This window comes from Mycteria americana, chromosome 2 (genome assembly GCF_035582795.1).
Source record: "Mycteria americana isolate JAX WOST 10 ecotype Jacksonville Zoo and Gardens chromosome 2, USCA_MyAme_1.0, whole genome shotgun sequence".
NCBI classification, from domain to species: domain Eukaryota; kingdom Metazoa; phylum Chordata; class Aves; order Ciconiiformes; family Ciconiidae; genus Mycteria; species Mycteria americana.
The window spans coordinates 121,134,473-121,149,127 of record NC_134366.1 but is presented as its reverse complement, the minus strand read 5'-3'; the positions used below and the strand labels follow the sequence as shown (position 1 = coordinate 121,149,127).

Genomic DNA, 14,655 nt, shown 5'->3' with positions numbered 1-14,655 from the left:
AGCAGCCAAAGATAAAGCCTAACATGCTGGATTCCATAAGAAATAGGTCAGGGAGTAATAACAAATACATATATATTGTAATCAGAGGCATAACCTTGCTTAGAATACTGCATGCAGCATAAGTCACCTTTACTGAAAAATGGAATATTGTAGGACTAAATAGACTTGGGAGAGAACTAAGGCAATATCAAAAGCTGGGAGTAATTCTCATAGGAAAAGAGATTGAGAAGAGTGAAAAATTTTATCTCAGAAAGCAGATATGATGAAAGTATATAAAATAATGAGTGGTACAGAGAAGGTAAAAAACAGGGACTTCTGTTTTCATTGTCTCAAAGTACAAGAGGATATTCAATGAAATAAATAGGCAAGAAAAAAATCAAAAGAAATGCCTTTTTGTGTAATTCACAACTCAACGTGTTACTCTGCCACTGGCTGCCATTACAGAGTTTTAATGCTATAGAGATATTAAACATTTATACCAATATAAAGACCATCCAGCTATCTCAGTAACAAAATTTCAAGTTATATTAAACTATTGCTCCAGTGCTTGTATCTAACTATTAAAGATCTGGATGGGACATTTGTGGGAAAATATTACCTCACATCTGCCTTCTGTAGCCTCTCCTTTTCCTCTGATACATCTGAGACTAGTCAATGTCATGGATAAGAAAAGGTGAAGAATGGGTGTGACCCACAGTAGCAATTCCTGTTTTTTTCCATAATTAGGACAGATTTATTCACTGGAAAAAACAGTTATTTGTTACATTGCTTTATTCGCATTGCCGAAGGTATGACCTGCTTAGCTTACTGTGCACTACTTAATTCTGTTCTGAATATAAAGGAATACATTTTCTCACAAACATTTCAATGGCATCTGTGCATTCCACAAAGATCAATGGGTTTATTTTCATAACACCCCATAAAGTGGGGAAAAAAAATAATAATCTCCAGTTTATAAATGGGAAACTGGAACAAACAGGCTAAGATAACAAATATCCACAAGCCTGAGATGCCCAAGTCCTGATTTTCCAGAGTACTTCCTTTAAGAGTTTCTATACCTAAAGCATGGCCTTGGAGACTTCAGTAGTAGTTAGACAAACACAGCCCCAACATCCCAAAGCAAAACACTTGTAAAGTAAGGAACATACAATTAGTCACACAAGATATCACACATGGTAGCGTGACAGGACAGAAACACGTGTGCATCACCACAGAACATTGATAAACCTAGAATATGGACAATCATTGAGTAAATTAAAATCTAGCCCCTCCAGTTTTATTTTGCTCCCTTCTTGGAATCCAGTTTTACAAATACTTACAGCATGTCTATGCAGATGGGTCCAGACAGAGCTGAACTTGCTCTGACTAAACCAAGCTGTTCAGACCTGTTGGCACAGATGTATCTTGATGCACATGTACACCACTACTTACCCAAGGAGCTGCACAGATGCCAAAGTTGCTCAGTGAACAGCGTGGACTGCTTGTGATATGATTATTAGTGCTGATGCAGCTCCAGCAGATTAAATAATACTAAAAGACACAGCCTCACCAACACGCAAAGGGAAAAGAAAAACTGCAGAAAGTTACATGTTGTCTTCCCTACCATATACTTCTTCCTGCAAGCAGCAGCCAATACCAACACCCATCATCAACTTATGGGCCACCAGGTTACTGCATTAATTGTAAAATCAGATTGGTCTGTTCCTTAGATTTGAGATCAGGACAGGTGAAAAAAATCACCTGCCCTTTCTTCAGATACAACTTTGTTTCAGGTGTGTTGAGGCTTTACTGGTGGAGAAGGTTGTAGGGGTCTTTTTCCACCCATCCTACCACCTCAAACACATACCAAGAGTCTTCAAGTGGTAAAGGTGGCCAGAATTTGTAGACAGCCCCGAGGTATTGCCCAAGGCAACAACTGCAAGGTGCACTGTACAAGCCCACTTTCTGTCTTTCCTAGTGGTCCCAACTATGGATACATGCCTCCATACTCGCATCCGTGGAGTAACTTGGCTCAAAAAAATGCCTCTCCATGCATTTTGTACCTGGGGAGCTAGGAATGAACACCCACTGGTCCACCACCCACTCCTACTAGCTAAAAAGCTGCCACGTGAAGTTGAAAGCAATCTTCTCCTAACATCCTTTGAGAAAATTCCTAGGAACCCACGTTCCAACAGAGCTAGAAAGGCTGTTTCTAACGCTCCTAAAAGCAAGCCTGAGCTCAGTGTGAAACTAGAACTTTATTTTTTCCCCTCATAAAAGTGACCTTGCCAAAGAAGGGGGAAAAAAACCTAAAAAAGAACAACTTAAACAAACCTCAAAAACAAAGCAAAACAAAAAAAAAAAAAAGGGAGGGGAGTGGGAAAGAAAGGAAATAGTTTGTTTCACAAATTTGCTGGCAGTCCCAAGGACAATAAGCAAGTGTGAGGCAGCCTGGGCGGTATGGAGAAAGGGAAACCTCTTCAAATCCTTGACGTGTCTTTTGTTAACTTCCCGTAATTACTTTTTTGGCATGACCATGCCTGGACGCTCGAAACGCCAGTTTGAAGAGTCAGCCCTCACAGCTGGGAAGCAGGACTTTCAACAACAAAAACAAAACAGGGAAAAAAAAAAAATACGGCGGCGTGCGCGCACGCTCCCCCGCCCCTGAGTCACCAATCCCTCCGAGACGCAGCTCGCTTCTCCTCACGTTAAAGATACCCGCCCCTGAGCGAGCCTCGTCCTCCCGAGCTGCCGCCCCTGCCTGGACGCGAACCGACCCGCACACAACCGAGGGGCGACGCCGGCTCCGCGGCGGGAAAGCGGCCTGAAGGGCGCGCGCGGCTCCCCCCCCGCGGCCGGTTGGAGGGCGGTTGGTCGGCGGGTAGCGGCCCGGCTCGCGCCGCCGCCGGGCGCTCAGTCAGCGCCGCGCGGCACAACCGCCCGCCTGACTCGGCGCTGGCCCGCGGCGCCGTGAGTCAGTGTGCCCGGCCCGGCCGGCTAACCTACAGCCAGACGCGCCGGGTACCGGCGACCAGCCCCAACGGTCACCCAAAAGCGAGCCGCCGGCCCCGCAGCGGCCAACACTGGGGCCTTGTTAACTGACATGACTCACCAGCCGCCCTCCCCCGTCCCCCGTTCAGGATGTAACAGCTGTTTTATCTCCAGCAAGGTCGCTGTAATTACGCCACATAAAAATAGTTATAAGGTACTTGGGGAGGATTTGCTGTTAAAACGCTGTTGCTTCCTCTTCTGCTGTGAATGCGCGTTTGTGTGGATGCCCGCGCCGCCGAGCAGGAGGGTGGGGGAAGGAAGGAGCCCTGCTCTGCCGTAGGAATTCATTATTTCATCAGCCGTTTAAAGCGTTTGCTTCTCAACCCCAAGCGCCTGCCCCCGCTCCTCCTCGCCCGCAAACAGCCCAGCACGTGGCGGTGCAGGAGTGACACAAACACACACACTCCCGTGCATAAAAAGCACGCTACGGCCGCCCGCGTGTTTCGAGGCAAGGCGGCTTCTTTTACTTTCCACGCCAAAACCTTCGCGCGTGAAATTTCAGCCCGCAGTTCGGCGTTCAGCACTTTGAAGTACGCGCCCGGCGCCGAAGGGCACCTCGCTTTGACAGGGGGCGGCGGGGGAGCGCCGGGACACGCCGCCGAGGCCGCCCGTCTTCAGGGAGGGCTCTCCCCCCTGCTCGCTGGGGAGCCGGAGCGAGCCGTCCGCGAAGGAGCGGCTCGCCGTCCCGCGTTTCCCATCCCGGAGGAAAATAAACTGTTGCTGCAACACGTGCTCGCCTGAGAGGGATGAGTCAAGCTGTGACACTTTTCTCTTTACAGCCATGAGCATGTGTCGCAGCGAAATCCACCGGGCGGGGGGGGGGGGGGGGGGGAGAGAAAAACAACCTTTACGAACCGGTGTAAAAATAACCCCAGAAACGGGGCTCGCCTTCCCCCGCGGGAGGGGCTGGCCAGCGCCGGGCGGCTGGGGCTCGTTCAGTGCCATCGTAGGGGGACGGGATGGGGGACAGGAGACGAAGCAGTGCCCGCTGGGCAGCCGGGAGGGGGGCGCCGGTCTTTGGAGGGCTCCTTCTCCTGCCGTACGTACTCTCCTTTCTTCTCCTCTCTATTCACGCGAAGGAGTGGGTGGTTCATCCGGCAGCAACAGGAGGAGGCTAGTCAAGGGCAGCTGTCAAAATCTCCCCCCCCCTTCTCCTTCCAGTTTAATGATCAAACGTCTGCCTGGAAGAAAGGCGAGGGAGCGGGAGGCACGGAGGGCTCCCCCCGCCGCCGCTGTTGTGTGTGCATGAGCGAGCGGGTACGGGCGGACCCCCCCCCCCCCCCCCCCCCAACGGCCCGTCCCTCCCCTCCCGTCTGACAGAGCCACAGCAGCCCGGGAGGGGAGGAGAGAGGAGGAGGAGGAGGAGGAGGCAGCGCGGCAGCCGCGAGTGCCAGTGCAGCGCTGGGTTACTCTCCCGTACTCACTGCGGGAAGGTGGGGGAGGGCGGGCGCTGTGTACCTTTTCCTCCCGTGCCTTTCCTCACTTTAACAAGCCGGGGCCAATCGCCGGCAGAAGGGAACAAAGGGAAGGGGGGAGGGAAGCCCACCCCGGCAGCGGCCGCACCAGAAAACCCCCGGGGAGGCAGAGCCCTGCGGCTCCCGCTGACAGCAGCGCGGCCCCGGACTGGGCGCCTGGATCCGCGCTCCGTGGCGGTGGTGCTTCTTCTCCGCCGTCCTCCTCCTCCTCGCCGAGTTTAAAGGGGGAGCGGCGTCCGGCAAAGGGAGAGAAACTTGGGTCGGCGAGCGGGTGCCCCTGGCTCCTGGTGTGCGGGGTGTCCGGCGGCAGCGGCGGCTCGGTCCTCGCGATCAAGATGAAAAGTAAAAAAGGTAGTTGTGATGGGGCGCGCTCGGCCGCCGGGAGAAAGCGGGGTGCCCTGCGCCTCTGCTCTCCCTACGGGAACGGCGTGGGGGGGAAGCGGGGGGGGCCGTTGCCAAGCCAGAGGGAGTCTGTTTTCCTTCTCTCCTCGGCCCTTTTCTCCCCAGTGTCCCGTCCCCCCCCCCCGGCCGAGCTCCCGTGGAAGATGGCAGTGGATGCTCCGCTCCCAGACAAAACATGCGGGGCTGTTGTTTGGAGGCGGCCGCGTCTCCGCGCCGCTGGCTCCCTGTCAAAAACATGTCCAGCCGCCCGCTTTGTGCCTCCGCGAAGTTTTGTTTTCGCTCCCTCCGCCGAGCCTCTGCCCCTTGCCCTCCGCTAAACCCCTTTTTGTCGCTTTTCTGCACCGAGCCCCGCCGTGCCGGTGACGGGGGGCGAGGGTGCGGGTCCTTTCCCCACTCGGGGCGAGGAAAGCGGGGCCGCCCGCAACTCCGCGCGCCGCGACCCGCGGGCGGCTGTCTGGCAACTCTTTGTTCGCGGCGGCGCGGGGGGAGCGGGCATGCTGGCCGGGGGCCTCGGCAGGAGGGTCTCGAACCTCATCGGCGCCCGCGGCTGCGTTATTTTGCGGAAAGTTGGTGCCTTTTCCTTCCCTTTCTTTTATCCTTTAAACAGGAAAAAAAACCGAACAAAGTTTCGACATAGTTAGGGTTAAAAGGAGGAAGACTTCCCCCCCCCCCCATCAGGCTCTTTAAGTTTTCTTTGTGTTGATTTAGAAACAAACTTTACAGCTAGAGGATTGTTACTCTTTGCGCTTGTGGTGCTTTAAGTGCCTTTAAATTAGAGCTTGGCCACAAAGACGCGGAACGTGATTTCAGATTTAACACATCTGCGCTGGCTGGAAAGAAGTTTATAGCAAAGCGGGATCTTTTCAGTTGCGATTTACCAGTCTGTAGTGGGGATGAAGGGTGTTTTGCATTCAAAGACCATTAAATTACCCAAAGTGGAGGGTTAGAGGGCAGCAGTGCGCATGTTCAGTACTCCGGAGTTGTGCTGTTTTTCCCCTACTACGCATTCCTGCGGCTCTATAGTAGAGCAGCCTCGCTCGTTGTTAATATCCTTGGAGCGATTAATGCATAAGTAGTTCGTGAAATCATTGGGCTGCTGGAAGCGTGATGTACTAATATGGTTTGTAGCCCTCGTAAGAAGCTTTGGACGTGCCACTCGTCGAAGAGGAGCACGCACAAAGGGAATTAAGGCACAAAGACGAAGTTTAAATAGCGGGCAGGGTGGTGGTGAAAAGCGAAGCGTTCGGAGTTCCCGCAGGAGCTGGGCGCACGGTGCGTTTCAGCCTGCTAGCCAACTGCACGGATTTTTAGATTACAACATGTGCTGCATACCAAGCTCAGCCGTCTGTGCCTAGAGACACTGACAGCATTGACTCGAGCGTGTTTCAGTCGTCTTAGGTTGAGATTCTTAACCTTATTGCAAGCGGGTTCTTTTTTTATGGTTTAACTGAATTAATTTAGCTCAGTTATTTTTAGGACATTCCTATGCTCCCTGTTTGCACAGCAGTGGTGAGCTGGTTTCCTGTCTGCTGTTGCTTCCATTGTTCAGACTTCTCTCCCCGAGGGCAGCTGCTGGTTGGTGAAATACCAAACTCCCTGCACTTTCAACTGTTGTTCTTGCCACCCCCAAAATAAATGCGTGTGAAAAACGCTGACGTAGTTTTTAGGTATGCGTGTGTAGGGCTTTGTGTGTGTGTGTGTGTGTATGTATGCGTGAGAGAGGGGGGGGAAAGATCTTCTGCTTTGGGGATTGCGAGTCCCGGGCTGAAACAATGGAAACAATGAAAGGTGACAGGCGGGAGGGAGAACTTTTGAGAGGGGCCATGGGCCTGGGGTTTGCGTGGCAGAAATTAAAAGGTGAGGAGACAAAGACAGAAACTTTTAAAAAGATGTTAGGGCTAGGGTGCCTTTGTTTTATTAAAGGTTGGGCTTGTAGTTATTTGTGACCTCCTGGCATTTGAGGCTCATTCAAAAAGTTTCAAAGAGTGACTTTGTTACAGATTTCTTGCTTGCACTCCTAGAAAAATCCTGTTTAAAGAAAAAAAATGTATGGCATAGCCAAGACTGGCTACTTTAGAAGCTATGAAGCTAAGTTGTGAAATGCAGAGGAAAACAAATAAGCTGGTTCCTCAATTATGAAGCCTATTCAGAGTTTAAAAAAAAAAAAAAAAAAAGAAGTTTTTTTTTACTGTGGAAATTCCCTTCTGCATCCTTGTAGTTCTTGGTTACTTATGAATAATTTTAAGCTAATTTATTTTTGTTGTTGGTTTTTAAATTCACATTAAATTTAGTTAGTTTTTTTTTTGTGTTGGATTTTTTGTTGTTTTTGGTTGTGTTTTTTTATTTTTTTATTTTTTTTAGCTAACAGGCTGTGGGTTAAAACCCCGAGGACTCTTTTGTGGATAGTTTCATTTACAAATAATAACGTGATAGCAATCACACTGAACATATTCAGCTTGTTAATTAGCTGATTTAGAATACAGTCTCGCAAAGACAGAGGCATGTGCTCAAGTTTATACATGTGAGGAATCCTACTGAACTTGGTTACAACAGGATCGGGGCCTTAGATGGGAACTGGTTCTGTTTATCTGTGCTCATAAAAAAAAAAAATCCGGCTTAAAGTCAGAGAACCCTAAGGGGGTGGGGTGGGAGGATTTCCATAAGGTGATTTTTGTCCGTCCCCTCTCTGGAGGGCAGAGATTGTTCCTTGTGGTATATTTTGTCCTGGTTTGAATAACAATTGGCTTCTGCCACTTCCTCTGTGAAGCTCTTCCTCGACACAATGGAATAGTTGTTTTTTGGTTGTTTTTTTTTTCCCTGATACTCAGCCTAAATTTTTCATTTGCTTAACTTCCATTTAATTTGTCTCAGCTTCTCTAAATACTTTGTCCTCCCCCTCAATGCATTTCAGCATGCCTTCTTAAGTAGCAGTAGTTTATTTTGAAATCAACTTTAGTCATCACTGTACTTCTACTCAAGTTGTTTCAAGCTGTTAACGGTTGGGTGTTGAACCTAGACTCAAGATCCTAGGTGTAATCTTCCCTGAGCTGATTACGGGACGACCTGTGAAGTCTTTGGGCTGTGATACAATGCAGCAGTGTGTTCAGTCATGTATATGACTTCAGCTGGGAAGCCAGGAGGATAAAGTAATTTATAAAGAAGGGATGCTGATTGTGTAGTTCTTGTGTCATTAATAGCGTGGACTGCTCATCTAAGTGGTGGTGGCGGGAGTGGAGAACTGGGATTTGGTATTGTTTCCCAGATCTCTATGCAAATGAACTTGTGCTGCTTTAATTTAGTCCTGTAAAAGCAGTTTTTCTGTTTAATCTAAACATATTTAGGAAAAGACGTAAAATAACCTGGCACTAGCCTGTTTTTAAGACGAAATAAATTAGTGGGTCAGCTGGGGCTGCTCGTCGTCTCCCCAAGCCTTTTATTCTGGGTGTAAATAACAGTAAGCCAATGGTCCAGTCGTGGAGCCTAGCCAGAAGCCTTTTCAGTTGGGCCCTGTTAAAACAGGAAACCAGCAGCGAATAGCCTGATTACTAACAAGACGGAAAAACAAAGCTGGGTTGTAATCAGCAGGAATGCTTTAATGAAAACAGAGCTTTGACAGCAACAACGTGGCTCCTGCTCTAGTAAAAAATATCAGCTGGGGTAGTGCGAGATTTCTAGCCATGACTTCCTGTTGCTGCTCACTCTGTACCACGCCGGAGAGATCTGCCACAAGTTCAGAGGGCTGATCATCTATTTAAATGAGCTCATTTAAATGAAGAGAAGTTGTACTACACTGGGTTTCCTGCTTAACCAAAACCTGCTTTGTGTCACTAACTTACTGTGTCAATTAAGATGACACACTAAGCGAGCGGGTCAAAGGGCAGGCTCCGCTGTTGACTCATTTCTTGCTAGGTAGGTTACGGTTAGTCAGACGGCAACTTTTACTTCAGCAAAAGATCTTGTTTGCAAAATAGAGAAACGTTTTTATGCTGCTGGCTTTCAGACACTTCCCCCCCTCTCCCCCCCCCCCCCCGGATGAAAAAGAGCAACAGTTCTAGAAGAAGTTTTGCTGTTGTCGGTTTTCTCAAATTCAGAGAGGTGCCCATGGAGGCTTTTAGCTGTGTGTTAGATCTTCGAGAGGTTGTTCCAGATGGGGTGGTGCATGTCTGGAGGAGTTCTTGTTATGCCATATAAATATGGCTCACAAACCATTAGATACCTAACTTTCTCATAGGAGTAGTTTCTTTGGCTTCTCTTCCCTCTTATTTCCAGCCCTCACTGTCTGCCTCTCCCTGTTTTCCAAGGTCCTGTCTTGCTGCCTATTATATTTAAAAACAAACAAAAAACCCAACCCACTGAAGTGCTGCAACACTTCTGGTTTCTGACAAACAAGAACAGCGCACTTGAAAACATTGTCTGAATAGTGTAGGCTAGTTTTAACTGGTTTTTAAATTCAGTTTTAAAAGGATGAGTTGCTTTGCAGAGCCATCGTGTTGTCTGTGCAGGATCTTTGTTCCAAGAAGTGCTCCTCATGGCTCCAGGAGCCCATTGTGCAAGGCATGTTCTCAGGTTAGGTTGCAAGCATGACAGCACTTTCCGTGAAGCTATGACAAATATAAAGCCGTTTGCTCGGAATCATTTTAAAGCAAACTTGACATACTTTCTACATGAATTAAGAACCTGTTTACATAATTTGGAGTTTATCTTGTGTTGGCTATTTAAATATTGTCCTATTGTTCCTGTTCCATGACTGGATAATTTATGTAGCTAATCATCACAGGAAAAATTTGGTATGTCAGTTTGGTGTTTGTCGGTTACATAAATCAGCAATTGGGAGAATGAAAACAATACTAAGTAAGTTACTGAAGTAACTACGCCAGACAAATTGCAGATTTATCATCCTGCTGGGAATGCTTGCATGTCAAAAATAGGCATTGAAATTTGGACAACTTAAGCTAAATTTAAGGATGTTGGAGCTGTTCATAAATAGGGGAAAGAAAGAATAATTCACTATGTCAGCTTTGGCTAAAGTTTGAAAGTGTGGGGAGAGGTGTGTGTCCCCCTGCCAGGTATTAAGCAAAACTTGCACACACACCCCTTTTTCCATATTTTTTTCCTAAATGACGTGAATTCCTTCTATTTCTTTACTTACGGATATAACTATAGCTTTATATAGTTTTATACTTTCATGGGCACACTTCTCATATTTTAAGGCTGACTTTGTTTCCTTACACAGAATTTTTGAACTATGGGTTCTTGCCCACATAAAAATTTTACTTTTGACATTTAACTTGTTCCTACTAGTAAGGTTTTTAGTTTAGATGTTATGAATGAGCAAGTCTCCTCGTTGTTCCCCTTCCCCCCTCCCCCCCCCAAGTTCAAAACACAGAAAGATTAAGGGCTTGTTTTCTTTCTATAGTTTCTAGAAATTGCTTCTGAAAGCCAGTATAATTTTACTTGAAATTAGTATTTAATTGTACTAGTTGAAAATGGGTGGTATGTTATTTGGATTTATATATAGTTTGTAAGATTCCCAAAATTTCTGGTGAGCTTTACCTGGTGAGTATTTAAAGCATGGTTTTCTTTGTATTTTACAGTAGTTTGTTTCCTTGGTGACTTTTATGTCCTACCAAAGGAACAGAATTGTAGTCTTCCTAACTTTGAATACTTGTTTGGGGTTTTTTGGTTTTGGGGTGTTTTTTTTAATTTACATACCATAGCTTCATGTTACTAGTAGTGTGGTGTATATATAAAGGGATAATCAGATTTTGAAATCTGTTCCTTCCTTTGTGTTGAAGGAAAAAGGTATGCAGTTAACTTGTAAATCTGGAGTCTTTGTAGTATATGTAGCACAGAACACACATTTCCACAGATTAAAATATGAGATGAAAACCATGAAGTTGAAAAAAATAATCAAGATGCAAAGTGGTACATTTAAAACAAACAAACAAACCCAAACATTAAATGGTTGTGGTTCTTTGATATAGAAGTGCAATTAAATTACAGAAGTCCATCTCCTGATAAACAGGTGGGCTCTCACATGAGTTAGGCACCTGGTTCTTTCTTTTTCCTGTACTTTTTTTTTCTTCCTAAGTGAAAATCCACTCAGGGGTGGGGGCAGACACAATTTTTCCCTTTCTTTTCTTGTTCCGTTAGTTTTTATTAATAGATTGGGAACGAGCTATTAATTTATAAAATCTACAAGCTCTCTCTCCCAGGAGGGAAGCATTGGCATGTTAAGGGGTAATTAAATAACCCATTGCTTGAGTTGGGTGTTTTAAGTTTTTGCTTATTGACCTTTTGCCCAGCCACTGGATAGTTATCCTTGAAGAAAAGTGTTGGATGCATACCATAGCGAGCAAATTTGGACAATATTGGCATTAGATTGAAGCTGTCTGATAACATGCAGCAGATAAAAGGTTGCCAGGGGAACAAGAAAATGAGGGTTTGTGGAGAAGAATTCCCCTAGGAACAGATCACTGGTGCTACTTTTTGTTCAGCTGACAGAAAAGCTACAGCTTGACAAGTTAACGCTACAGGACAAATCTCCTGTATAGGTGGCTATACCATGATTCATAGTAAAGACAGTTAATGTAATAAAAAGTGTCTGAACCAAAGAATGCTGGAGCTGAGTAGTTTATGGATTTAGGAGGCTGATTGTTCTTGTCTTCTTAAAATTGTAGGTGTAGTTGCAATATCAGGCAGTGAAACGGAGGATGATGACACTATGGATGTCCCACTGGATCTTTCCTCATCTGCTGGCTCAGGCAAACGGAGGAGACGTGGCAACCTGCCCAAGGAGTCTGTGCAGATTCTTCGGGACTGGCTATATGAGCACCGATACAATGCTTACCCTTCAGAGCAAGAAAAAGCGCTGTTATCCCGACAGACACACCTTTCCACACTACAGGTATTCAAAAAAGTAGTTCTTGCTTAAAAAGGAGCTGTTTTCTGTTTCCTTCGTAATTTACCTGTGGTCTAGTCACTGATACAAATGTTTACACTGCATGTGAGATTCCCTTTTTTATTGTTACCGTCCTTCTGATGGCACTTGTAAGGAGAAATACAAATGAATTGTGTGTTATGATGATCTTTGTTTACTGGGAATAAAATTACTTCTCTGGGAGAACAGACAGTCATGAATTCGAGCATGCATGCTAATTTTTTGCGGAATCGGGGCCCAAAAGACATAAAGTGTCTGTATAAGGTAGTTTATTGTGAGAAGAAGGTATTTATTTGTCAACAGAGGTTTTATGGTGATAGATACGCAGCTTAACATACAACTTTTCACTTCAAAAACTGCAACTTGAGGCTCATTCCTGTAGAACATGCACATATATAATTATGTGTATGATGACTTCCTCTAAGATCGGTGGAACAACCTATATGGGATAGAGCTACTCAAGTGTGCTAGTATAGGTATGATGGGGCTTTTGTGTGTTTAGTTTGGATTCTCATCCTGGGATACCACTGGCAGCTGCAAGGTCCCTTGGATGCATTGTTCTCATCTTCTGTGATTATCTTTGGTGGAATAGCCATTGACAGCTGCTGCTTTCCACCTCGTGGGAAGGTGGCTGCATGAGAAATTGGGTAAACCCTGGTTTGGTTTTGAGAGGTGCTAAATACAGAGTGCTCCTCTTGACTTCTGGGCTTTATTTTTCCAGATTAATTCGTTAGTACCAATTTCGTAATTGGCTATAAAGTTTCCTTAATGTAACATCATAAAGAAAACCTCCTTTATGTAGTAAACAGAAAAAAGACGTTAAGCTATAAACTATCCTGTATCGCCCAGGAAACTGGTTTGATATTTAAACAAGGACAAACTTAAATGAGGTAATTCATGTTATGTCTGTCGACACAGTCAGTTGAACAAGGAAAATCAGTAACTATTTGTGGGAGGAGTGGCTCTCTTCAGAGAGAAAAGGTTTTCCTGTTGTTAATTAACCTAAGCTAGGGAACAATAGCTAATAGGTTAATGTGTGTGCACAGAGTTAAAAGCTAAACTCCTCCGTTAGTGCTAGCAGTCTTCAGATGTCCCGGGGCTTTCTGTAACAGGAGTGGGGAGCTGGGGGTAGAGCCCGGACAAGGGAAGGGCCTTTGCCAAGCGTGTCAGAACTTGTCAGTAGGTCTCTCTTTTGTTCTGCAGTTAAGGAAACTGCTTGGAGGGATTCAGTAATCTAACCCAATGACTCTAATGGCACATAGTTGGAAATGAATGAAGGTAGAAATTAAGATGTCATTATATTCCCAGGTCTGCAACTGGTTTATCAATGCACGCCGCAGGCTTTTACCTGACATGCTGAGGAAGGATGGCAAAGACCCAAATCAGTTCACTATCTCGCGGCGAGGGACCAAGCTTCCCGAGGGCGGCCTGGTGGAGTCTTCCATCAGCACAAAGAACTACATTCCCCTGCTGGAGGAGACTGCCTTCCTTCCCGCTGCCGCACCGCTCGGCAAGACTGTGCCCTCTTCCAAGCCGGCTTCCCCGGGATCGGTCCTGGCTCGGCCGTCAGTGATTTGCCACACGACTGTGACTGCATTGAAAGATGCCCCTTTCCACTTTTGCCAGCCAGCTGACGTGGGCCAGACCACGGACCTGCAGCAGCCCCCGGCCAACAGCTTCACAGACAACTCCCTCTCCTACCATGAGGACGCATCTAAACTGGGACCTGGTGCAAATGCACAAAGTGGGCTCTTTAACACTCCTCCTCCAACCCCACCAGACCTTAACCAGGATTTTAGTGGATTTCAGCTACTGGTGGATGTTGCACTCAAAAGGGCGGCAGAGATGGAGTTGCAGGCAAAACTTATGGCCTAAATCCCCTTCCTTCTCCTTCCCCGTTTTGTTTTTCCAGGCAGGGATCTAACAGCTGTGTGGTTATTGCCACCCACACGATATCAAAAGACTTCACTGCATTATTATTATTTTTTTTATTAATCTTATTTGCACAAGGGATTGCTGAAATGAAGCTTCCTGTCACTGAGATGGTCTTCAGTGGAATATGGTCATTCCAAGAATTATAAACTTAAAGCTACTGTAGAAAGAAAGGATTGTGTGTTTGTTTTTTTTTTTAATGTTTTCTTTGTAGGTTTTTCATAATGTGAGATGGTTCCCAAGATCATGTGATTTGTTTTTGTTTCTTTCAGACTGTGCAATATCTAGTAATGATATAGAGTCTTCTTATCATTCCCATGCGGAACAGAATATACCGACACGCTGTCTAAAATAAATTTTCAATTTTTTTAACAATACGAACTTTGGATGATTATGCTTTTTTCCCATAATGTAATAAAATATTTTCTTTAAAAATGGATGCATACAGAGTATTTTGTTGAATACGAGCTTTGCAGAAAACACGGCTTTACTCTTGAAATAAATGGAAGTGAGAAATATTTTTGAGCTCATACTGACTTTGTTTGGTTTAGAGAGCTATGCCAGCAGTTGGTGTTAACCAGATGTTTAAAGGAATGCTGAAAAGTGGGCCAGAAGTACCTGACTGTGTTCTGCTATGTTGAAATTTTTTAAAGGGGCCAAAGAGAGCTATGTAGGCAACTCTCATTAAATTTCAGGAGGATATCTTAGGCCTCTCTAAAGAGTTCCAGCTTTTGGCTCCTAGAAATACTTCAGGGCTGGGAGATGGGACAGCCCATGGGGAAGTTCTCCTGAAGATGAAATGAGGAGGCCAGAAGAGGGGTTGGGATGAGTGTTCTTTGCAGGTCTTTGTGATACAGCTCCTAGACATCACTGGTG

General features: G+C 45.9%; 1 protein-coding gene across 1 annotated transcript; it reads left to right on the top strand.

Moving 5' to 3' along the window:
* Nucleotides 1-4,467: 4,467 nt before the first annotated feature.
* Nucleotides 4,468-14,202, top strand: TGIF1 (TGFB induced factor homeobox 1). Its single transcript, XM_075494423.1, has 3 exons — nucleotides 4,468-4,856; nucleotides 11,588-11,814; nucleotides 13,156-14,202. The coding sequence occupies exons 1-3, from the start codon at nucleotides 4,841-4,843 to the stop codon at nucleotides 13,720-13,722; spliced, it is 810 nt and encodes a 269-aa protein (XP_075350538.1). The 5' UTR covers nucleotides 4,468-4,840; the 3' UTR covers nucleotides 13,723-14,202.
* Nucleotides 14,203-14,655: the final 453 nt, after the last annotated feature.